The following is a 24,465-nucleotide window of genomic DNA, read 5'->3' on the forward strand; positions in this document are numbered from 1 at the left end:
GGTAAGACTTTGGTAGTTCCCTCAACAATTTTACAGGATTGTATAAAATGTTTTATAGGGGAAGTGTTTATAAATTATGTGTAGCACCTTAATCACATTCAGTCCATTTTTCTTTCCACGATGGCTTCAAACTGATAGTTCTTTTCAGACCAGCCCTGGCTGTACAGCCGGTTTCAGACGGAGCTGTGGAGGACCATCCATCGCTTTGGCTGAGGCTAGAGCTGCGGAAAGACAGACAGGCGGAGCCGGCGGCGGCCGAGTAGAGCTACTCACTGGTGGGTGGTGACGTTGAAGAAGAGGTGCGAGAACTGCGGCGCCGAGTCCTCTGGCCCGTGCGGCGCGGGGAAGCTGAGCACCAGCATGACGGGCTTGCGCGAGAAGTACTGCTTGCTCTGCCGCAGGAACGCCACCGAGTCGTTGGCGATCAGGTCCGGGTAGTAGTCCTGAAAACAACCAGTGCCGTCCGGCATGTAACACACGCCTCCAGGTCGGCCGTACCGACATTGTCAAAAAGAAAGAAAAACCCTACTTGAACACGGACTACGACAGACAGAAAATAATACAAAGCAAAATAATGTAACCTTTTGACAGCTGAAGTGATGCTAGAGCTCCCAGGGGCTACCGTGTGGTAACAGAAGAACTTAATGCTATTGCTATGCTATGCTTAGTGCTATTCCTTCCACGTTTCTTATCCACTAAACGAGGCGATGATTTTTCCAATGCGAATGTTAAAATGTAGTTCAAGTATTATCTCGTCTCCTGTTAATGTCAGCATATAATAAAATCTGCATTAACTATACCGTACAACTCCACCACTCAGCTATGGTCAGTAATGTCGAAGCGCAGTATAGTACATACGAACAAAGTGGCAGAAAAGTAATCGTATAATCGAAAATCAGAGACGAGAAATTAATTGAGACCTGACATGTTGCAGTTCAAAAGGAACTCATCACGAGCATATCCGCACGCTTGCCATGTACGAGGACGTGCTGAAAACTAATGCCTCCGAATTTGTTTATGTGATAACTCCAAGATTTTTAATAAAACTAATGCCTCCGAATTTGTTTATGTGATAACTCCAAGATTTTTAATAAAACAAATGTTGTTGACATTCTACATCCTCGTTCTTCATTTCTTCGTATTTATTTCTCAACATAGTCACCCTAGCGACAAACGGTTCTCCCAATGAGGAACCATTTGATGATACCAATACTACAGACTGTTTGACATTATTGACGGAGCCACAACCTCAGCTATGCTTACACCGCTTCATCACTATCAAAGTGAAATTCTCGAAGGTTTCCTTCGAGTTTTGGAAAGAGATGAATATCGAATGCGGCCAAGTCGGGACTGTATTGAGGCTGAGCGATGACAGTGAACCCAATGTGTCGCGTTCTTGCAGTGTCGCAGCGCTCGCGTGTCCAGTTGAAGAAGAGAGTGCTCCATTTGTAGGCCAACTCTTCGAATTCGAAACTCGATTACAAGACGCTCTTTCTCACGGGTTACCCAAAGCTCACAAGGCTTCGTGCAGATGTGACGTCATACGCTGCATCGACTCACGATCGTTCGGTTCACAACAAGTGAGGCGAACAAGACGTTCAAAGTAATTTCTTCTGAAGTAGAGGGTACTACAGGTTACATTTTTTATTTTCTGCAACATACGTTGTTTATAAATGCGTAAGTTTCTGCATTCATTTGGGCTGGGCTGTAGATAAGGGAGACATAAAAGTGTTGGCAAGAATTAACTCCGAAATTTACTGAAAAAATTTTACCAATTATTTTTCCTAATACGGCTTTATCAGCCCCGAAACTGAAACCACTTATTCATTTACAATTTTAAAAAAAGTGTAAAAAAGAGCTGAAGTGCGCTAGCATTGAATTCAATAACGTATTTATTCAACGTTGTTCACTAAGGAGTTTAAAAAAAAAAGTTAATTTTTACGAAGTCTGAGAATTAGTCTCAGCAGTTGGTCTGCAATTACAAAGAGTGGGTAGAGAGTCTAGCAGACGAATTAAAGTTACGGCTCATTTACGTCATATTCAGTGTTATGCTGTTTCAACATATTGAGGATCTCTCGAAATCACATTGCAACATTAAATTTGATATAATAAAATGACGACAAACGTAATATTGGTAGTTAAAGATGTGAAACTTCCTGGCAGATTAAAACTGTGTGCCGGACCGAGACTCGAACTCGGGACCTTTGACTTTCGCGGGCAAGTGCTCTACCAAGCTACCCAAGCACGACTCACGTCCCGTCTTCACAGCTTTATTTCTACCAGCGAAATGTAAAGGTTCCGAGTTCGAATCTCGGTCCGGCACACAGTTTTAATCTGCCAGGAAGTTTCATATCAGCGCACACTCCGCTGCAGAGTGAAAATCTCATTTCCGTTAAAGATGTGTTTTAAGTTTACACATTTGTTTGGAAAAGTGGTGTCCTAAAGTAATTAGCTCGTAATTTATCTTTTACAATTTACACACATGGCTGATACTAAATTACCTTTCAATTCTTTTGCAAACATGTCGATTTTCATTATGCTTTTTATTTTGAGTGGTAGTTTGTTTACAAGACGACCCAAGTGTTTTGAATATTTATTGGCATTTGCGCATTGCATGCTTAATTTCTAAATTGCTGACAAGGACAACACACGAGAGAGAGAGAGAGAGAGAGAGAGAGAGAGAGAGAGAGAGAGAGAGAGGGACAGAGACAGAAAGGGGGGGGGGGGCTGGGAGAAAGACAGAATTGGTATTCAGCATTATTTTATGGCGTTAATTGGCTCTCGCGTCGAAGATATGGAATGAACTGCGACGGCTAAAAGAATTAAAAATTGTGTTAAAAAGTATTTGTTGCTGCATGTTTATGGAATGTCGCAGGGAGCGTATAAAGTTAAGCCGAATCGTGTGTAAAACCGGTTCACAACTGCGGATATGTGCAGCGCAGCGTGAACTGAATTAGTGAATTAGTCACTGCGCTCTTGAGCAGACAATTGTTAGATAGGAATGACTGGTCGTGAAAGTGATCGAAAATGATGTATAAAAATCAGCGTATGAACAGTGGAGACTTATGAAGGAATTATTTGTCAATATAATGACAGTTTAATTAGGGCTGAATCACGTTAATTGGTAGCGGTGTACCCACAAATTCCCTCCATATTGAATCTTATACGTATTAAGTGAACATTTCAGTTCGGTCGGAGTAAAGGTTTTACGGAAGAAGAAGCAGTCTTGTGCTGGACTTGGGAGCTGAACGGGTAGGCACACGGTTGTAAAGCATAAACCCCTCTCGCCAAGTACAGTACTTACCAGCTGGCCTTCTTATGCAACATACATCTAATAGTACGATATTCTGATCCTCTCATTTTGTGGGGTACCAAGAAATCGATCAAACTGACAACGATAACGTAGCCATAGTTCAATCGTTATAACACATAGAAACATTATCATCCGATTGATCCTATACGGAGTAATTGTTATTAACGTGTAAAAATCCACGAAGCGACTTAGATGACGCTGAGACGAATAATTTGATATAAGACATTAGGGGGTCGCAAATGTCGAGAAATATCCCGAAAGTGGATGGAAAAAGAAGAACATGTGACGTCACTAGATGACGTACCTCATCGCACTTGCAGCGGTTGGTCCTCTCGATCCTACCCTCGGTCGGCTGGCGGCCAGTGTGGCCGTGCGGTTCTAGACGCTTCAGTTTGGAACCGCGTGACCGATACGGTCGCAGGTTCGAATCCTGCCTCGGGCTTGGATGTGTGTGTGATGTCCTTAGGTTATTTAGGTTTAAGTAGTTCTAAGTTCTAGGGGACTGATGACCACAGATGTTAAGTCCCATAGTGCTCAGAGCCATTTGAACCAACTCGGCCGGCTGGGCGGCAGTGACACACATTGCTTTGCTAGGGTACTCTGTATTCTTTGTTGCATTATCCGATGTGATACGGTAGTACTCAGGGTAGTGGTAATCGAATACTACAATGAATCGGTTTACGTTTACGAAACACAGAGTTGCCCAACGAAGCGATGTAATGCACTTGTCCCTAGCAGCGAGAGTAGTAATGACAAGCCCAACCGCTGCATGTGCGGCACATGTTCGACATTTGTAATCCACTTTTGGGTATTTCCCAACATTTGCGACCCCATGTGTCTTATATTAGTTGTCTAGGCGTCATCTACATCTCTTCGGTTTTTTTTAACGTTAATAAAAACCACCCTGTATATAAGAGGCAGTCGAAAGAAAAAAGCGAGAGAGCGGAAAAAAGTAAACAGACATTTTAATACTTCAAAAATTATAACAGTAACAATTAATAGATTTATCCCACTGTAACACAACAAGACGGTCAATGCAATCATGCAGAAATGTTTGCGGTTGGATACGAACTAGGCGTGCACCCGAAGCAAATCATCGACCACGAATGTCTTTTTCACAGCTCCAAAAATATGGAAACTTAATGGGAAGAGATCGGGGCTGTATGGAGGGTGTGTAAGGGCTTTCCAGCGAAACTTCTGCAGTGTAGTCGAAACAACCTGGGCATCATGTCGGCCCGCCCATTGTATTTAAATTTTAATGGCTTGCAGCAAAGGTAAATGATTTTAAACGATGGAGTACTGTGATCTCCTTGGACACAAAACACTATTCGTCTTACCCACACTAGTTCCAGCAAAATTTTGGTATTGTTAGTTGACTTTTAACTCAGAAAGTATGTAAGACTTACAATGAAATTAAAATTTATGCTCTTTGTATGTAACAATTATATACTCCAATACCTCAGTGCCTTGTATTTTCTCATGCATCACCAAACTATTATGGTATGCGTTTCACGGTTCATAATGCCATGCCGGCCGCGGTGGTCTAGCGGTTCTGGCGCTGCAGTCCGGAACCGCGGGACTGCTACGGTCGCAGGTTCGAATCCTGCCTCGGGCATGGGTGTGTGTGATGTCCTTAGGTTAGTTAGGTTTAAGTAGTTCTAAGTTCTAGGGGACTTATGACCTAAGATGTTGAGTCCCATAGTGCTCAGAGCCATTTGAACCATAATGCCATCTGATACATGAGTGCTTCTCCTAAATGTGGAAGCTGCAGCTACATGTTACTTCGCAGACCACTGTACGGTGTGCGTCAGACGCATCGAAGAGTACCGCTGAAACGTTCTCTCATTTCGTCTTCGTCTTCGGGGCTCGTGTTCTGTCGCACCGAGTCCCTATGGCGGCGGCGCTCACCAGTTCACGCACTCCGCGATGTGACTTTCTCGACTTGTTGCTCGGCAGGTGTGCCCGAAAACGTTTACTGGCGGACCCAGACCAGTTCGCTGCTCTCTCACACAAACACTTTATGAGGAAGATGGTCTTGAGACGGGTATTAGTCTGGCTGTTACTTTAGCGGACATTTTTTGTGAACGTATTTGATGAAGCAATGAGCAGCACGCGCCCAAAAATAACTTTTGTTACGCTGGGAGATGATGGGACTCCATTACCTATCTAGGTCTTAACCACTAAGAAAATTAACAAGCATAATTTATTTGTTTTCGGGAAACCTACCACGACGTTAAAGATCCTTTCTCACATTCATAGGAAGAATCTTAAGGACATGTAACTCGTCCACGAAAGAAGAGGATTATAAGGCGCTTGTTATATCGATTATTGAATACTGTTCATCAATATGAGACCCGGTCAGAGTAGGACTGATAGAAGAGATAGAGAAGATCCAACGAAAAGCGGCTCGTTTCGTCTCGGGATCGTCGCGAGAGCGTTATAGAAATGCTCAGCAAACTCCAATGGCAGTCGCTACAATTGACCCGAAATATTTTATAATTATAAATCGTGAGAATTATAACTCTAGAAAGATTCTCTCATAACGGAGATTTACAAACAAGTAAATTAAGTAGAGTTGTACATCACAGAGAGGTTTGCTTTTGAAATTTCGAGACAGCAGTGTCTGGGAAAAGTCGGACAACATGTCACTTCCTCCCATATACATCTCGCGGAGTGATCACGACCAGAAAACTCGGGAAATTAGTGCCAATACAGAGGCTTACCGACAATCATTCTTCCCAAGCGCCATTCGCGATTGTAAAAGGGAAGAGGGGATCAGCTAGTGGTATCAAAAGTACCCTCCGCCACACGCTGTTTGGGGGCTTTCCGGAGTATGATGTAGATGTAGATGTAAGTAATGTTGTAGATGTGATTTCCAAGTTAACAACAGATTAAAACTTCTTGTAAAATTAGGTTGAGAAGAGCATGTAATAACTGTTTTTTCTTTGTTGTTATTTCATCCCCCTTGCACCATATGGGCGTTGAGTGAGCTGTAAACATTACAATATTCTGTTCTTGATCCAAGCGAATTAAAAAAATTATGAGAATTAGAAACCAATTTTGGGTCTGTTTTTCTGTTTAAATGGAAAGTCAAAGACGGACAGTACAATATATATATATATATATATATATATATATATATATATATATATATATATATACAACATATCGCAGGCAGGTGAAATTCTTCTGACAGAAAACACTAACGCACTGCACTTTCACTTAAAATTCGAAGGACCTGCAGTATGTTGAGAAGTATTGCCGGAGAAGGGATGATGTTCGTAAGGTTGAGGGATGTGTGTAAAAATATAGGGGTGTGTTAGGTAGGAAGACCACGTAGATGACTGGTAGGAGTTGAGGGGGAGAATGGGAAAGACAGTCAGTGGGAATACAACAAATTTGATGACTCTGTGATACATAGGATTGACAGCAATAATTGTGGTAAGTACAGTACTATATCGGCCGCTCTTTTAATATAAAATTTAAGTAGAATTTACGACTACGAAAGAAAACTTACTTGGAATTGCATTTAGCAGAGAGCAACCATACTATATCAAACGCTGATAATAGTATGCGTGTTCTCAAACGAGCACCAAAAGGTTGTACTTTTCAATTTGTTGGCGATGCTTGAAATCTATGGAAATGAGAGTCATGAAGAGTGCCCACTACCTACTTGGCTTTGTTTGAGAGGGTCCAACATCGACCGTCTAAGGTCTCATTTACGTACCTTTCCTGTTGCTTACGTAGTACGGAGCACATTAGATATATGCTGTACTTCGTTATGCTGACCATGTCACCATGCTTTTTGACTGTCTTTTCTCTGTTTGTATAACATATTTCGCTGGCTGTATGATCCATTCTTGGTGTCTGACAGATCGTGAGGTACATTGTGCCCTCTGGTGGTTGTGTTTCCCAGGTCAGTAATGCTGTATTTCGCCGGATACGCTAACAGAGGGCGCTGGTTACTTACTCTAGCCTTAAGCTTTATCATTATATTTTTTTTCGCCAGTTATCTTATCAGTTTTGGGTAATTTTGTCGTTACTAGTTATCTAAAAATACCATAATAGTGTTTCCTTTTTAATAATTGTAAAAATTAGTTTCATTTGTTTTTTAATGTATTTCATTTTATAATTGTACAAACTTAGAACACATTGCAATCCCAGACCAGCTTTTATCTAATTTTAAGGTTTTATTTGATTATATTTTTGTATAATTGCACTAGTATATTAGTCGAATGTATGCACAGTATGAGTCCTAACGAGTTTTTTTCCTTTTTTTTTTAGCCGCTGTACCCCAGTCTGAACAGTAGCGTCGGTAACGTGACGATTCTGACGGTACTGTGCTCTGGTTCGCATCAGTTACGTCCCACGATGCCTAGCTGATTTTGTTTGTGTCTCTTGACGATGTCACTATGATTTTATTGTATCAGGATATCTTTTAAACTAGTGCGCTTCATAAGATTTCTAAAATTGAGTTTGAAACTTACCTACGAGAGTAATACTCTCATTATGTAATCATTTATTGTTTACAAGATGTAGACTGTCCATTACTTGTATTTTGTTTCCCCATTTTCCCGCAGATGTGATGTCCACCATTGACCGAAACTGATTATCTGAGGACAATTTTTTGTGATCACAGACTGGAATAAAGTAAACAAATACTACACTTTCTGGATCACTGTTCTTATTCCCGACTATATCGCAGCTTGTGAATAAAGGTGTGTGCACACTTTCATGGACTATCAGTTTATAGTATATCTCAGTGCTTCCCAAAAATTTTTGATTCCCAGTGGCCTTAAATTATCAGAATTTTTTCACGGCGTCGTAAGTCTTGTTTATCAGAGTTGAAGTGCGCTGCTGATACGGTTAGGCTAGTTTAAAAATATAGTTATAAATGAAACATCTATTTCATATTCACAAACAACTGACTGATTATCAATAGAACATATAATGGAATGAATAAACTTCTTGTTCTCACATCTCAAATTGGATTCGATTACAGCTATCGTCATTCCTTGTTCATCATCATCACCATCATCATTTAAGACTGATTATGACTTTCAGCGTTCAGTCTGGATCATAGCCCCCATTATAAAATTCCTCCATGATCCCCTATTCAGTGCTAACATTGGTGCCTCTCCTGATGTTAAACCTGTTACTTCAAAATCATTGCCGGCCGGAGTGGCCATGCGGTTCTAGGCACTACAGTCTGGAACCGAGCGACCGCTACGGTCGCAGGTTCGAATCCTGCCTCGGGCATGGATGTGTGTGATGTCCTTAGGTTAGTTAGGTTTAATTAGTTCTAAGTTCTAGGCGACTGATGACCTCAGAAGTTAAGTCGCATAGTGCTCAGAGCCATTTGAACCATTTTTTTCAAAATCATTCTTAACCGAATCCACGTACCTTCTCCTTGGTCTGCCCCGACTCCTCCTACCCTCTACTGCTGAACCCATAAGTCTCTTGGGTAACCTTGCTTCTCCCATGCGTGTAACATGACCCCACCATCTAAGCCTGTTCGCCCTGACTGCTACATCTATAGAGTTCATTCCCAGTTTCTCTTTGATTTCCTTATTGTGGACACCCTCCTGCCATTGTTCCCATCTACTAGTACCTGCAATCATCCTAGCTACTTTCACATCCGTAACCTCAACCTTGTTGATAAGGTAACCTGAATCCACCCAGCATTCGCTCCCATACAACAAAGTTGGTCGAAAGATTGAACGGTGCACAGATGGCTTAGTCTTGGTACTGACTTCCTTCTTGCAGAAGAGAGTAGATCGTAGCTGAGCGCTCACTGCATTACCTTTGCTATACCTCGCTTCCAGTTCTTTCACTATGTTGCCATCCTGTGAGAATATGCATCCTAAGTACTTGAAAACGTCCACCTGTTCTAACTTTGTTCCTCTTATTTGGCACTCAACCGGTTTATATTTCTTTCCCACTGACATTACTTTCGTTTTTGAGATGCTAATCTTCATACCATAGTCCTTACATTTCTGATCTAGCTCTGAAATATTACTTTGCAAACTTTCAATCGAATCTGCCATCACAACTAAGTCATCCGCATATGCAAGACTGCTTATTTTGTGTTCACATATCTTAATCTCACCCAGCCAGTCTATTGTTTTCAACATATGATCCATAAATAATATGAACAACAGTGGAGACAGGTTGCAGCCTTGTCTTACCCCTGAAGCTACTCTGAACCATGAACTCAATTTACCGTCAGCTCTAACTGCTGCCTGACTATCCATGTAAAGACCTTTAATTGCTTGCAAAAGTTTGCCTCCTATTCCATAATCTCGTAGAACAGACAATAACGTCCTCCTAGGAACCCGGTCATATGCCTTTTCTAGATCTATAAAGCTGAGCGCTCACTGCATTAGCTTTGCTACACCTCGCTTCCTTGTTCAATATCAATTTTTTTAAAATCAGAATTGCATGACACGTGCCTTACAAAAGATCTGGAACATACATCAGTGGATATTTATTTCTCTTTTCTGTATCTGTTATAGTTTCACAAGATGTATAATAATGGAACGTGTTCGCGAACCCCCTATAGCACAGTTTTAGAGTCACTCAGACAAAAGTGAAAAATACAGTACATAGGATAACAGCTCAAAGTGAGACAACCGGTACATCGGGCAGTTACATAAAATGAGAAAACAAATCCAGAGATACGAGAAGCGTACAATGTACTTGTCATTTTCACGCACATCTGATACTTCAGGATTATAAGTGAAACGGTATAATCTTTCGCAAAGCTCAAGTGGAAAGCTGTTTTATTTGTCTGTGCTGACATGTGCGACATGTTGTCGCGATACCACCTGAACGTACTCGTACTCGTGTGTTCCTGTCAGATTTCTATCGCACTATCCGCCTGGACGCGGCAGCGGGAGCTGTGAAAGTTTCGCTGCTTTTTTGATATTTCCCTCTTTTCGCTTGCCCTTCTGTCTGCCGACATGCGCTTACGCGGGCGAGCAGCTGCACTGCCGTTTGTTTATGGAACTAGGCTGGAATAAACGTCACGCAGGCGCTTATGAATAACACATGTCAGCAGGCACCTCCGTATCACATGCGACGCTTAACCTTTGCGCCGGCGACGAGATATTTCATCTCCTCACGTGTTCGCTGTGGCTGTTTATACAAGAGCCAGGGCAAATGACGCTGCAGCTCCAGCGATAAACGATCAGAACATTTGTGGAATCGGATATTATGAACCGTTTTCAGTAACGTCCCAATACGGATTACGTAACACAGGCTATTCTTTGGAATTGGATCGACTGAAAGAGTATCCGGGATAGGAAACTGAAAATGTAAGTTGCATAGTACGCGTTATTATCGCTCTGTTTCAAACTAATATTAGCTTTTCTTCGCTTTTAGTGGATAATTGAAGAACATGATTTACCGCCAAGAGCTGATGATAAAATTTCTTTATTGAACAACGAGTTTCTGTCCATGGACCATCATCAGGTTCATAAAGCATATACATTACACTAGACAATATAAAATCAAAGGTGTCAAACAATAAAATACAGAAGTTCGTCACTGTTGTCAAATAGTAACAGGAATTACTGCGTCTGTCAAAGCAACGCCAAACAGTGCACGCATTCTTTTTATATCAACAGCCAGCATTAACGTTATGAACTACACACTAATTTTTAGAACATGTTTTTTAAGTATGTACCGTTCTCTTTCGTTTACCGTTCTCAAATAAAAATAAAACAAGTAGACTTTTCTTAGCAATTTTATTTTTGCGTGAAAGCCTGTATTTTAATCTACTTATCTAAGCAATTTCCACTAATATTAAGGCACATGTCGTATCGTACAACCAGATTTTGAATACTCAAAGAAATCTTTCACCTGGTTAGACAAACACTGCAACCCCATCGTTTTGACTTTTTCATCGTTTTCGTGGTACTGACCACCCACCAGCTTCTCCAAATGCTTTAGTACGTGGTAGCCACTAGATCGGGGCTGTACCTGGGGTGATCAAGTTGCACGGCGCAACTTTCTTCAGAGCTCACAATACGTTGTAGAATTTATGGAGTCAACACGATGCCAAAAATTCACAAGCAATACACCCTTCCTGTCCCAAAAAGAATTATACATGATTTTGAGCTGAAATTCTTTGCTTGAACTTCACTTTCTTGGGTGATGTTAAATATGTCATTCCATGGAATGCTGCTTTGATTCAAGTGTAATGTAAGCCTCCATGTATCGTCGCCTGTCATAATTTAGCTTAAAAACTGGTCACCTTCGTCACTGTACCGCTCTAGGATAGTCAAAGAACTGTCTAATCGTTTGCTCTTGTACACATCAGTCAGCATTTTCGGTATCGAGGGTGAGCATAACTTTCGATATTTTAAACGTTCTGTAACAATTGCATAAAGCTGTCTTCTTGACACTTGAGAAACTCATCGTATAACGTCGGAATCGTAAAGTGTCTGTTCTCTCCCACTTTTCCATCAACTTTCTGCACCAAATCATCACTAATGACTTATGGACGCCCATTTAGTTCCTCATTATGCACATCCATCTTTAAAATCTCTCACCCATTTCCGTACCATCCCATCGCTCACAATGTTTTCTCTTTCTGACGATGGACTTCAGCCGCTTTCAGGCCTTTATCACTAAGATAACCAATCGCCGCGCGCATTTCAGGTCGGCGAGATTCTCAGTCGGCGGAGGCACTTCAGATACAAACAAGCTAAAACACGCCGAATGACTGTGTAACGGCGTCTGTGGTTTGCCATCAGGGTGCGATACACAGCTTGCATACGCCAAATGCCGGCTGTGGCGCTAGAGGGACGGAATTTCAAAACGGTACTTACTTTAAAAACACGCCTCGTAGAATGCCTCCGGTCGTAACCTTAATGCTGACTTTAACATAACACAAATGATTGCACTGTTGGGCGCAACTTTGAATGACGATGTACTTTATGTTATCATTTCATAACAGTGACGAACTCATGGACTTTATTATTTGACGCCATTGATTTTATGTTGCCTAGTATGAAGTAAATGTTGTATGAATCTGATGGTCTGTTAACCGAAACAGTTGTTCAGAAAAGATATTTTATCAACAGCTCTTGAGGATAAATCATCATCATCAAATCTTTACGAGCTGTGAGACACCATTACTAGAAATTTAGTCTAAAAATTTAGTCGATAACTAGCATCTTTTATAAGAAGTTTTGTTTCATTACAATGGGTCCACAAAGTCTGGGTACATAGGGAATTCAAATAAATTCTAATATCTTCTATATCCTATAAATACTAATAAATATTAATAATAAATAAATAATAACAAAAATTAACTCTAATAATTCTACTATATTTTGTTTTTTCCAGATTGAATGATGGCTCTGCCTAAAGAAGAACGACACCCTTATCGTCAATCCAGTTGTTTTACTGCTGCAGGTTAAGTTAATCACCGACCCTAAAGAAACAGGCAGTGTGTTGGAGAAACCCCATTACGGATGACCAACGACTTCAGACGAGACTTAAGAGGCTGTATTGCAAGATCAAAGAAATCACTTCGTCAAACATCCAAAGAGTTGGGTGTTCCAAGGTAAACCATCCACAAAATCCTGGCAAAGGAGAGATTTCATTCGTACAGGTTACAAATACTGAAGTACTTAAATAATGATGAATCCGATAGATGCTTGCAGATGCATGAATGGTCTGCAGGTAAATTGGATGAAAATATAAATTTTCGACATTTTTTCCGTCTTTACTTAGTAGCTTTAAAATTGGTGGAGGTAAGTTCTGTCTATGCAAATAATTGAAGGCATCATGTTTCTTGTCATACGCGTTTAGTTTCTTTTGTTTGTGAAGCATCTTCAGTGGCGATTTCCAATGCTGTTAGACCATGCGTGAGGTCCTGGAGATATATTCCTTAGTTTCCCAGCTCCAGTTGGCCGATTTCCGGTGTTCTTTCACCCAAATATGATTCAACTCATCGCATATAGCACTTGCAATTTCCAGATATGTTGATCACAAAATAGAAAGTGCACATGATATATGCGATGTGTAGAACCAAAAGTGGGTGAAAGAACGACGGAAAATGGCCAACTGCAGCATGGAAACTAACGAATACATATCCAAGACCACACGCATTAGCTAACAGCGGTGGAAATCGCCACTGAAGATGCTTCACAAATAAATGAAACGAAACGCGTATGGCAACAAATAAACTGTCTTCAATTGGTTGCATAGACGGAAATTACCTCAACGAAATATAAATTTTACTACATATGTGTTGTTCAGTGCTGGAGCTGCGTTTTATACCAATGGTAAAGCGGACAAAATCTTCGATACTGATCTCGGGGAAATTCACATTGGATGAGTCCATCCAAACAGCAGGGCAGCCAAAAGGTGGTGGTTTGGCATGGTTTGTGGAAACCTCATCTGCTAGTACCTTTCGTCTTTGATGAACATCAAAAAATTGAGATGTACGTTATGTGATCAAAAGTAACCGGACACCTGGCTGAAAATGACTTACAAGTTCGTGGCGCCTTCCATCGGTAATGCTGGAATTCAATATGGAGTTGGCCCACCCTTAGTCTTGATGACAGCTTCCACTCTCACACACAAACGTTCAATCAGGTGCTGAAAGGTTTCTCGGGGAAGGGCAGCCCATTCTTCACGGACTGCTGCATTAAGGAGAGGTATCGACGTCGGTCGGTGAGGCCTGACACGAAGTTGGCGTTCCAAAACATCCAAAGGTGTTATATAGGATTCAGGTCAGGACTCTGTGCAGGCCAGTGCATTACAGGGATGTTATTGTCGTGTAACCGCTCCACCACAGGCCGTGCATTATGAACAAGTGCTCGATAGTATTGAAAGATGCAGACGCCATCTCCGAATTGCTCTTCAACAGTGGCAAGCAAGAAGGTGCTTAAAACATCAATGTAGGTCTGTGCTGTGATAGTGCCACGCAAAACAACAAGGTGTGCAAGCTCCTTCCATGAAAAACACGACCACACCATAACACCGCCGCCTCCGAATTTTACTGTTGGCACTACACACGCTGGCGGAAGACCTTCACCGGGTATTCGCCATACCCACACCCTGCCATGGGATGGCCACTTTGTGTAACTTGATTCGTCACTTCATACAATGATTTTCCACCGTTCAATCGTGCAATATTTACGCTCCTTACACCAAGCGAGAAGTCGTTTGGCATTTACCGGGTGATGTGTGGCTTATTAGCAGCCGCTCGACCATGAAACCCACGTTTTCTCACCCCCCGCCTGACTGCTATAGTACTTGCAGTGGATCCTGATGCAGTTTCAAATTCCTGTGTGTTGGTCGGTATAGATGTCTGTTACACATTACAATCCTCTTCAACTGTCTGCCGTCTCTGTCAGTCAACAGACGAGGCCGGCCTGTACGCTTTTGTGCAGTACGTGTCCCTTCACATTTCCACTTCACTATCACATCGGAAACAGTGGACCTACGGATATTTAGGAGTGTGGATATCTCGCAAGTGACACCCGATCATCTGACGACGTTCGAAGTCCGTGACTTTCGCAGAGCGCCCATCCTGATCTCACACGATGTCAAATGACTACTGAGGTCGCTGATATGGTGTACCTGGCAGTAGGTGGCAGCACAATGCATCTAATATGAAAAACTTATGTTTTGGGGGTGTCCGGATACTTTTGATCACACAGTGTATCTGAACGTCCTGAGGAACAAATCGATGCAGGATGGAGCCCCTGTCCATTTTGCTGCATGTGTTAGATATTGGCTGAATGACAACTGCCCACACTGGATTGGAAGAAGAGGTCATGTGGAGTGGTGCCCTCCTTTGCCAGGCCTTTCTCCCGTTGATTTCTTTTTGTGGGTTGTGCTGAAAGTTTACTCGATGAAGATAACAAATTTAAACCACCTGACTGAACACATTACCAGTCAGTGTGCTAAAATCGACGGCAATTCAGACATAGTCCATCGACTTCACCTTAATCTTTCGAATGGCATCAAATTATGCATTGTAAAGCACGGAGTTCATGTTAAAAATTTTATTTATTAACATTGAAGTGACTAAACTGTGTTTTATTATTATGTGTTAGAATTCCCTATGTACTCTGACTTTATGGACACCCTGTATTAAATAGTCATTAGCTCGTAATACATTGTTGAAACAAACGGCAGTATACTGACTGTAGGTATCTACAAACACACTGTAAAACAAGGGAATATCGTCATGAGAACATGGTCAAAGCTGTCCATAACCACCGCAGTTTACACAATTTCTGTTAAAATACAGGCCTTGAGATCATTTCAAAATTCATATTATAATTTCCTGACAGTAAAACTGTGTGCCGCAATGGGACTCCAATCCAGACTTTTGTCAAAAATAGTCATTGTTCTTATCAGTCTGTATTAGTGGGAAAAGGAGATAACGATGAATAAGCCACAGCCTAAGCATCGTTTAAGGAATACTCAGGAATGCATAGGCTAATCGCATTTATGTGTCCAGTGGTTACACCGGTTCCTGTGAGATCGCTGTCGGGCGTGGTCGGCACTTGGATGGATGGCCATCCAGGCCGCCATGCGCTGTTGCCATTTTTCGGGGTGCACTCAGCCTCGTGATGCCAATTGAGAAGCTACTCGACCGAATAGTAGCGGCTTCAGTCAAGAAGACCATCTTACGACCGAGAGAGCGGTGTGCTGACCCCACGACCCTCCTATCCGCATCCTCCACTGAGGATGACACGGCGGTCAGATGGTCCTGGTAGGCCATTCGTGGCCTGAAGACGGAGTACTGCCTATGATCGACGTCAGCGCCCAAGAACCACTTACAGGGGGCAGTTAAATGTCGTGTGGCTAGGGCCTCCCGTCGGGAAGACCGTTCGCAGGGTGCAAGTCTTTCGATTTGACGCCACTCCGGCGACTTGCGCGTCGATGGGCATGAAATGATGATGATTAGGACGACACAACACCCAGCCGGGAATCGAATCCGGGCCCTTAGGATGGACATTCTGTCGCGCTGACCACTTAGCTACCGGGGGCTGACAGAGGGCAGGTGGCAGCAATAGAGACAGAGAGTATAAAGGCGTTTCAGAGGGACACGGAAAACGGTGCAGTATGTATCGCAATGTGGAAATGGAGCGATTTATCTGACTTCCAAGAGCACATGATCACTGGCTTTCGGGCCAAAAGTGGAAGCATTTCCGAAACGGCTAGGTATGTAAACTGTTCACGTGCCCCTGGGATTAAAGTTTAGTTGCATAGAAAAAACAGCGCTATCCAAACCATCACCAAGGTAACCGTCGCGCACCACGGGCCATAGTTGATAGGAGTGAACGACGGCTGCGCAGATGTGTACGGGGAAATAGACTTAGCAGTTGTTGAGCAACTGGCCACCCATCTAAAACAAGGCGGCACCATCAACGACCGATCAGCGCCTTCGCATTAGGCGCCTTGTTCGTGCACCTATGCTGACTGCGGTTCATCGGCAACGAAGGCTAGAATTTGCACGACAGTACCGCAAACGGGGCGACAGGCGGCCTTTTCAGAAGAACCACCTTTTATGCTCCATCGAACACATGGCCATTGGTGTGTACAGTCTTGCAAGAATCGTCTTAAGCGTTCAGGCCGGAGGAGGCAGTATTATGATCTGGGGAAGACTCTTTAACATAAAACATGAATTGGTTTACTGTTTACTATTTTTTTTATAGTGGGTCATGGACAATATTGTTATACGAGAGTGAGTCAAATGAAAACCTTAAATTTGCAATAACAAATCGAGATTTCACGCCGTTATCCTGTAAGTTGGTAAGCGCGCTACAAACAGCGTGCAGAATGGCCTGTAGGTGGCAGCATAGTGCAGATGCACACATACCGTCGCAGTATCAGTATAAAGATGTCCGCCCCACTTGCGACTTGCACCAGGGAAGAACAGCGTTCTGTTATTCGGTTTTTGCGTAGTGAAGGTGTGAAACCTATTGAAATTTATCGACGAATGAGGGTTCAGTATGGTGATGCATGTTTGTTACAGTAGCAAGTCTACGAATGGAGTAGGAAGTTCGCAAATGGTGTGACTTCAGTGGAAGATGCTTCTCGTCCAGGTCAGGCACAAAGAGTTGCGACTCTACAGAACATTGCAGCAGTTGAAACCATAGTGAAAGAAAACCGCCGAGTGACACTGACTGACACTGCAGCATGTTTACAGATTAGTCATGGGTCAGCACACCAAATTGTGCATGATGTGCTCCAGTTTCACAAAGTGTCTGCAAGATGGGTGCCACGGCAGCTGACTCCTGAAATGAGAGAACGGCGCGTTGATGCATGTGAAGAACTTCTTCGGCGCTTTGAACGAGAAGGTGATGGCTTCCTTGCAAGGATCGTTACTGGGGACAAAAGCTGGGTTCACTTCCACCAACCGGAAACGAAGAGAGCGAGCAACGAATGGCGCCATTCCTCATCACCAAGTGATTTCCATATGTTTGGACCACTCAAAGGCGCAATGGGAGGAAAGAAGTTCCGTTCTGATGAAGAGGTACGCCACGCGGTGCATGAGCGGTTGCGTGGACTACCAAAAGAATTTTTTTCTAAAGGAATTTATGCACTTTGTATGCCCTGGAGGACTTGCATTGAGCGTGGGGGAGATTATGCTGAAAATTAATACAGTTTTGTACCACTTCTGCACAATAAATAATATTTTTAAAAAGTTTAAGGTTTTCATTTGACTCACCCTCGTACATTATCTATTTGTGTTTTAATAGATTTATTTTAAAAAGAGGTTTACGATTATTATATATGTTAAAAAAAGAGTGACAAAAGAGAAATGTAGAAAGAGGAAAAAGAATGGACGTACATGGATAACAGTATCTGACATTTTCAGTTAACAAATTATTAGAGATGGTTCTTATTGGTGTAGTGGGATATAGTGCAAATTACTTGAAAAGATGGGGAAAGGCGTAACTTCTATGTAGTTACGAGGTGGTTCACTCCATAGTTCGTGTTTTCAACTCACAAGATATGGAGTGAACACTGGCAAGACGGGTTACTTGTATGTGGTACCACACCCTGTGGTATTCCACTCACGTATGGAGCAAAAAATGGAAAAATTGGTAAATCTACGTGTATGCCAACCGTAAACTGTCGAGCTACTACCCACCATGAGGCACGTGACGCGATAAGGAAAGTACCTAAGAGGAGCAGATACGAATGGGGAATCACTGTAGTGACGATGTGGATCACGAATGGGGAAATACACCGAAATAAGTGACTTTGAAAAAAGCCAGATTGCTATGGCCCGGCGCCTTGAAACGAGCAGCTCGGAAACGGCGAAGCTGGTCCGCTTCTCGTGTACCATTGTCATGAGCATCTCTGGAAAGTGACTGAGCGATGATCGAAAACACAAGTAGCCGATCAGGTGTTGGACTCCACGTCTCGCTTTGTTTAGCAGGATGTGACGACAGAGTGAATGCACAAGTGTTTCTGAGCACCCCGTTTAGCGTACGTTGCTGCATATCGGGCTCCGCCGGCGAACGACTTCTGTAAATATGCAGCGCGCCGCAGGAGGAGCAGTCCGATGGGGGCAGCATTATGCTGTGGGGGATGTTAACCTGGGCTTCCATGGGACCTTTGAAGGCTCTGTAGCGACTCCGTACTAAGTGAACATTATTGCAGTTCACTTGCATCCCTTCATGCCTGATGTTTCCCCGACGACGATGGCATCTACCAGCCGGATAACTGTTCGGGTCACGAGGCCAGGATAATGTTACAGTGGTTTGAGGAGCATGATAATGAATTTAACGTTGACGTACTGGCCATCATAATCGCCTGGTCTGAACCCGATAGAACACAGTTGGGAAGCTATTGGGTGCCAGTTCCTTGCCGACAAACCAACTTCCCGTAATTTACGGGAATTGTGCCACCTGTGCGTAGGCAAATTGCTGGATGCATGCCACGCAGGGTCGATGCTTTGATACCTCGCAAAGGTGCACTCATACGCTCTTGAGCAGTTCGTCATAATGTTTTGTTCACCGATTATTCTTGTAGTAAAACTGAAGAACAGTCTACTTCGAACACTGATTCCGCAATATAAATTAATGCGAAAATCAACCTCCTTACACTGGTTCCCTTTAATTCCTCTAAGCGTATGCGTTACAGTTTCCCATGTACTGTGTCAATCTGTTACGATTCTAACAATCATCCTGGAAATCTTTCGGGGTTTCGGTAAACCCAACTTAACAAGGCAGTGCTCTGGAGTACTCTTCACTAGAGCATTGTGCGTTTGTTTCTTAAGCAGGCATTGTACTTTCCAGCTACTCTGGCAACAAATTTTCCGTACCTTTCTCTACTACTGATTTCCACTTGTTTGAGATCGCTTCGCAGTACGAGTACATGTCTAAACATTTATATCCTGGAACATGCCCCGCAATCTTACCACATGATGTAGACCTGTCATATATGTGTAGTGTTCATGTAGTACCGTTGTATGCGAGGAGAAATATGAAGAATTGTAAGCATAAAACTACATATGATGTCTGCTAATACCATTCTCTGACTGAACATGATCAGAACAATTCTCTGTAGAGAAATGTAGTGTGATCTTATAGGGTACTTTGGACAAGCCATAGTTAGCAAATCTGTCAGTTACGGTTATCTGTTCGTTACACATGTTTCGTTGCAGTGGTAGTAACGGGAGAAGACTAGTGGGCAGTTAATTTTTTTTTATTTTTTTAGAGGAACGCTTAACACGAATGCTGACTTATGTTTTCTTCACCAACTGGTTTCAGCCCAAGACCATGCTCAGGAAACTGTACGAAATAAAAATGAAATAAAATTCAATGACAGACATGACCTATCAGGTCAAATATTAGGATGTAGCATTACTAACAAGGTACTTACGTCAAAAGTTTACCACAAGACATAATGAAATTCAATAGTACAGATCCAATACAAAATGACTTTGTGAGAAGCAGGTGGTGATCGTTTTGAATGAAGGCAATAAACTGGCTCGGGAGAATCAATAACAGAATAACATACGTTCACTAACATCATGGTCAAGCACCATGAAATACGAAGATGTTGCAGAGATCGGTAATATGTGAATAAATCAAAGGTTTAGTCCCATGGTAAAACACACATATGTAAAAGTACTTTACAAAATAATGAAACGTATCGTAAATGAAAAATCTGAAAGACTAAAACAAAAAGTACTTATATAAAATAATGTATTTTATACTTACAAAAAAATTTTAAACAGTCTTTACGCTACTTGAACTTCATGTACAAAATATGACAATCAAAAACAGCCTATGTTTCTATAACACTTGAAACTTATGCTGTTGTAAACATATTTTGCTACGATGACTCTTTGTAATTATAAAGATACTTATATTATTTTAAATAGAAAAAGACTTGTTTTCAGTTTTAGTGTTTCATATATTTCATATACGATACATTATATTTTTCTGTAAACTATTTTATTTACAAGTGTTTTACTATAGGACTTAGCAATCTTTGATTTCTTCACGCGTTATCCGTGTTTGTGATATCTTCGTTTTCCATGGTGTTTGAAAATGGTTCAAATGGCTCTAAGCACTATGGGACTTAACATCTGAGGTCATCGGTCCCATAGACTTAGAACTACTTAAACCTAACTAACCTAAGGACAACACACACAGCCATGCCCGAGGCAGGATTCGAACCTGCGACCGTAGCAGTAGCGCGGTTCCGGACTGAAGCACCTAGAACCGCTCGGTCAAAGCGGTCGGTGCATGGTGTTTGACCATGATGTTAGTGAACATATGTGATTCTGTTAATGATTAGTGAAAGCTACTTCAGCTATATTATTACACATTTATTATTACTTATTACACATTTATTGCTACACCAGTTTTGTTCCGTTGAACGTTTTCAGATTGGCTTATACTAAACGCTCATCCACCGAGCTGTGCTGAAGTCAAGACACAAATGGTCTTCAGCATAATTCGGCGAAGATTTGGTTTAAGGAAACCTTAAGATGTTCAAAGAAGAAGTGGCCGTGCGGCTATAGGCGCTGCAGCCTGGAACCGCGAGGCCGCTACGGTCGCAGGTTCGAATCCTGCCTCGGGCATGGATGTGTGTGATGTCCTTAGGTTAGTTAGGTTTAAGTAGATCTAAGTTCTAGGGGACTAATGACCTCAGAAGTTGAGTCCCATAGTGCTCAGAGCTATTTGAGCCATTTTTTTTTGTTCAAAGAAACAATACCGGTCGTAACACAATAAATGCGTAGTAATACAGCTGAGGGGGTTTTCATTAATAATTAACATTAATGTCAGCTGTGGGCTCATCACGATCGAGATTATATGTGATTCTGTTCTTGACTGCCCTGAGCCAGTTTATTGTCTTTATTCGAATTGATCAACACCTGCTTCTTCAATGTCACTGTGTATTAGATCTGCACCGTCTGAATTTTTTTGTGTGTCTTGTGATTTCGTAAGATATAACAACATTTTAAAGTAAGTATCTTCTTCAAAATGTTGCATCCTAATTTTTGACGTTGCAGAACATGTTTGTCACTGAATTTATTTTATTTTTGTTTTGTATTTCATACAGTAACGTGAGCGTGGTCTTTGATTGAAAGATGGTGGTGAATAAAATACAAGCGAGTATTCACGCTATGCACTTCTTAAAATATATACAGGCTGATATCAGTCTGGAGTAGATGTACAATTTTTAGTATTTACTCTATACCCAAAAGCTGAGAACTTACCGACGGTATGAACATTAAATGTGAGGATACGAACCAAGCCTTTGTAAATTCTCGTGAGATTTATATTCTGATAACACCGGGAAATGAATCTAAGACAGACGCTTTTGTTGCACGTATTGAGAAGCAACTACTACATCAGCCCTTGGTGATTTATGTTGTATGGGCATTACGCCGTGGTCTACAGCATTTTCCTGTGCCTGACGTTTCGTCTCCTAATGCTGTAGACATCGTCAGAGGCTTTTAATGTGTAGTTAGTTAATTTTTAAATAGTGTCAGCGAATCAGACTGTTTGTACGCAGCCGCGCAACGTCGGGTGGTGATGTCATGTCAGCGCTGACGCAGATTGCAGACTCGTACCGACGTGTGTTACGGAATTTGTTCTGCAGAAGAGTTACAGCTGTTCCCTTTATTTAGCTCTAAGGCCCACAGTTTGTTTAGTTTAGCCATACTCCTCGCCTATTAAAGACGTTTTGTCTTTTTGAATTTCTGTGGCCTCTCTATAATCTTACATCAGTAATTATCCGACACTGATAAAAGCAGAATATCTGAGAAACGAATCTTGTGGTTCCCTGGGCCCAGTGTATGATCTGCGCTGCCGACTACAGCCGATTTATTCGTGTTGCCCAGACGATAATTTATTTTCCCTTTTTTGCTCTTAAGCTGGGCTGTGTTGCTTCTTTTAGTAGCTCCCATGTGCACTTGACGCCATGGGCAAGGGATTTTGTAAATACGTGCCGTGGCAAGCGGAAGACGTTAAGTCCATTGCAGTATTCAAATATTTGTGTGAGCATTGTGTCAATTCCATGTCTTCTCAGTGGTCTCCTGGTACGACTTTGTTTACGACTGATAGGAAGCAGCTGGTTCTTTTACATGACTTAGAATGTAGTGCGCTACTTATGTTTACGTCAGAGCAGCCGTTTCTTCTTGAAATAGTTATTAAATGATCAAGCACGATCCACCAATATTTAGAGCTGAAAATCTAATAACTACATCTTTACAGCCTGTGAGAATGCCTCCAGCACTAGGGGACGAAACTTTTGGTTCAGAAAAATGCCTCAGACGGCGGCTCAGTGCCAATAAAACATAAATCACCATGGATGTAAATATCGGCCGTGAAAAGCTGACCCATTTCACATGAGTTAATAACAAAAGACTAAAAAGATGTCAAGCGTTACAACATATATTTTTGTTCAATGAGACCATTTGATGTTTTTTAAAATCCAAGTTGGGAACAACATTTCTAACATCATACAGCATAATTTAGGAAAATCAAAGTGGTTGCCGTGTGTAGGTGAGTAGACACCTACGAAAGCCACTGTTAGCTATATCAGGTCATGGATAGTGTTGTGTTTCTACGCTAGAGGTGAGAAAAGACCTTTGGACGTAAACCCACATTTTGGCACACGCATGAGATGTTCGCTGTGAGAAATATAAGCAACGTCCGTAGCCACTGTGGGTATCGTCGTTAAGTAGCTAAGGTCACGGATTTGCAAAGAAACGAAAATTTTGGGCAGACTCAGGTTTTGATTCTGGGGGATCACAGTTCATTACTCTCGTGCCACAAATACTTTTCAAATGTTATATTTTAGTTCCACAACAGGTTTCCGGCTACCACGCCCACCTTCAGATGGCTAACGTTTTCAGTTACATAGACGGTCTGATCAACAGCGTGTCGTCGGCTCCCAAACTGCACAAGAACAATGGAGTATTTAGTACCACGTTATAAGTTGTCTCATTAATAAAAACACTCTAAAGTGCTTGCATTTATTTAGATATAATGCGAGATAAATGTGTTCACCTATATTACCACATGGACCACAACAAAACAAATCGCCATCTACTGAACACAGTTCTATCGCATTACATCTAAATAAATGCAAGCACTTTAGCGTGTTTTTATTAATGAAACAACTTATAAAGTGGTGCTAAATACTCCAATGTTCTTGTGCAGTGTGGGAGCAGACGACATGAAACCGTCTATGTAACTGAAAATGTTAGCCATTTGAAGATAGGTGTGGTAGCCCGAAACCCGTTATGGAACTAAAATATAACATTTAAGAAGTAATTGTGGCTAATTGCGTCATTCACCAACTATCATTAAAGGCGCGACGTTCACAAGATCGAACATGGATAAAATAAAGTTGTAAGAGTCCGTTCTCATTATAGTTCTTAAATAAGTGGCATGACATTTAATGCTCAAATTTTCCGATGATTGCTTCAAGTGATGTACTAAGCACTGGTGTAAGCAAATAGCCATTACTATAGCAAATTGTTTTATATGTAATATTCCAATTCAACAATTTATTATTATTATTATATTCAAGCAGTTTACTGGTATTATTGTTAGTATTATTAATAGGCATCTCCGGGAGTGGGGGGGTGGGGTGTGGGAGGAGCTGGGGATGGGGTGGCACGAGAGTAATGAACTGTG

General features: G+C 41.8%; 1 protein-coding gene across 2 annotated transcripts in view; it reads right to left on the reverse strand.

Annotated features, from left to right (window-relative positions):
• The window catches only part of LOC126457822 (extracellular sulfatase SULF-1 homolog), a 796,827-nt gene that overhangs the window by 219,841 nt on the left and 552,521 nt on the right, over positions 1–24,465 (reverse strand). For both annotated transcript variants that reach the window (XM_050094450.1, XM_050094449.1), the window contains exon 6: positions 274–443. In XM_050094450.1, the coding sequence (XP_049950407.1) occupies positions 274–443 (170 nt within the window). The remainder of the gene's footprint in view (positions 1–273; positions 444–24,465) is intronic.

The sequence above is a fragment of the Schistocerca serialis genome, chromosome 2 (genome assembly GCF_023864345.2).
Source record: "Schistocerca serialis cubense isolate TAMUIC-IGC-003099 chromosome 2, iqSchSeri2.2, whole genome shotgun sequence".
Classification (NCBI taxonomy): Eukaryota; Metazoa; Arthropoda; class Insecta; order Orthoptera; family Acrididae; genus Schistocerca; species Schistocerca serialis.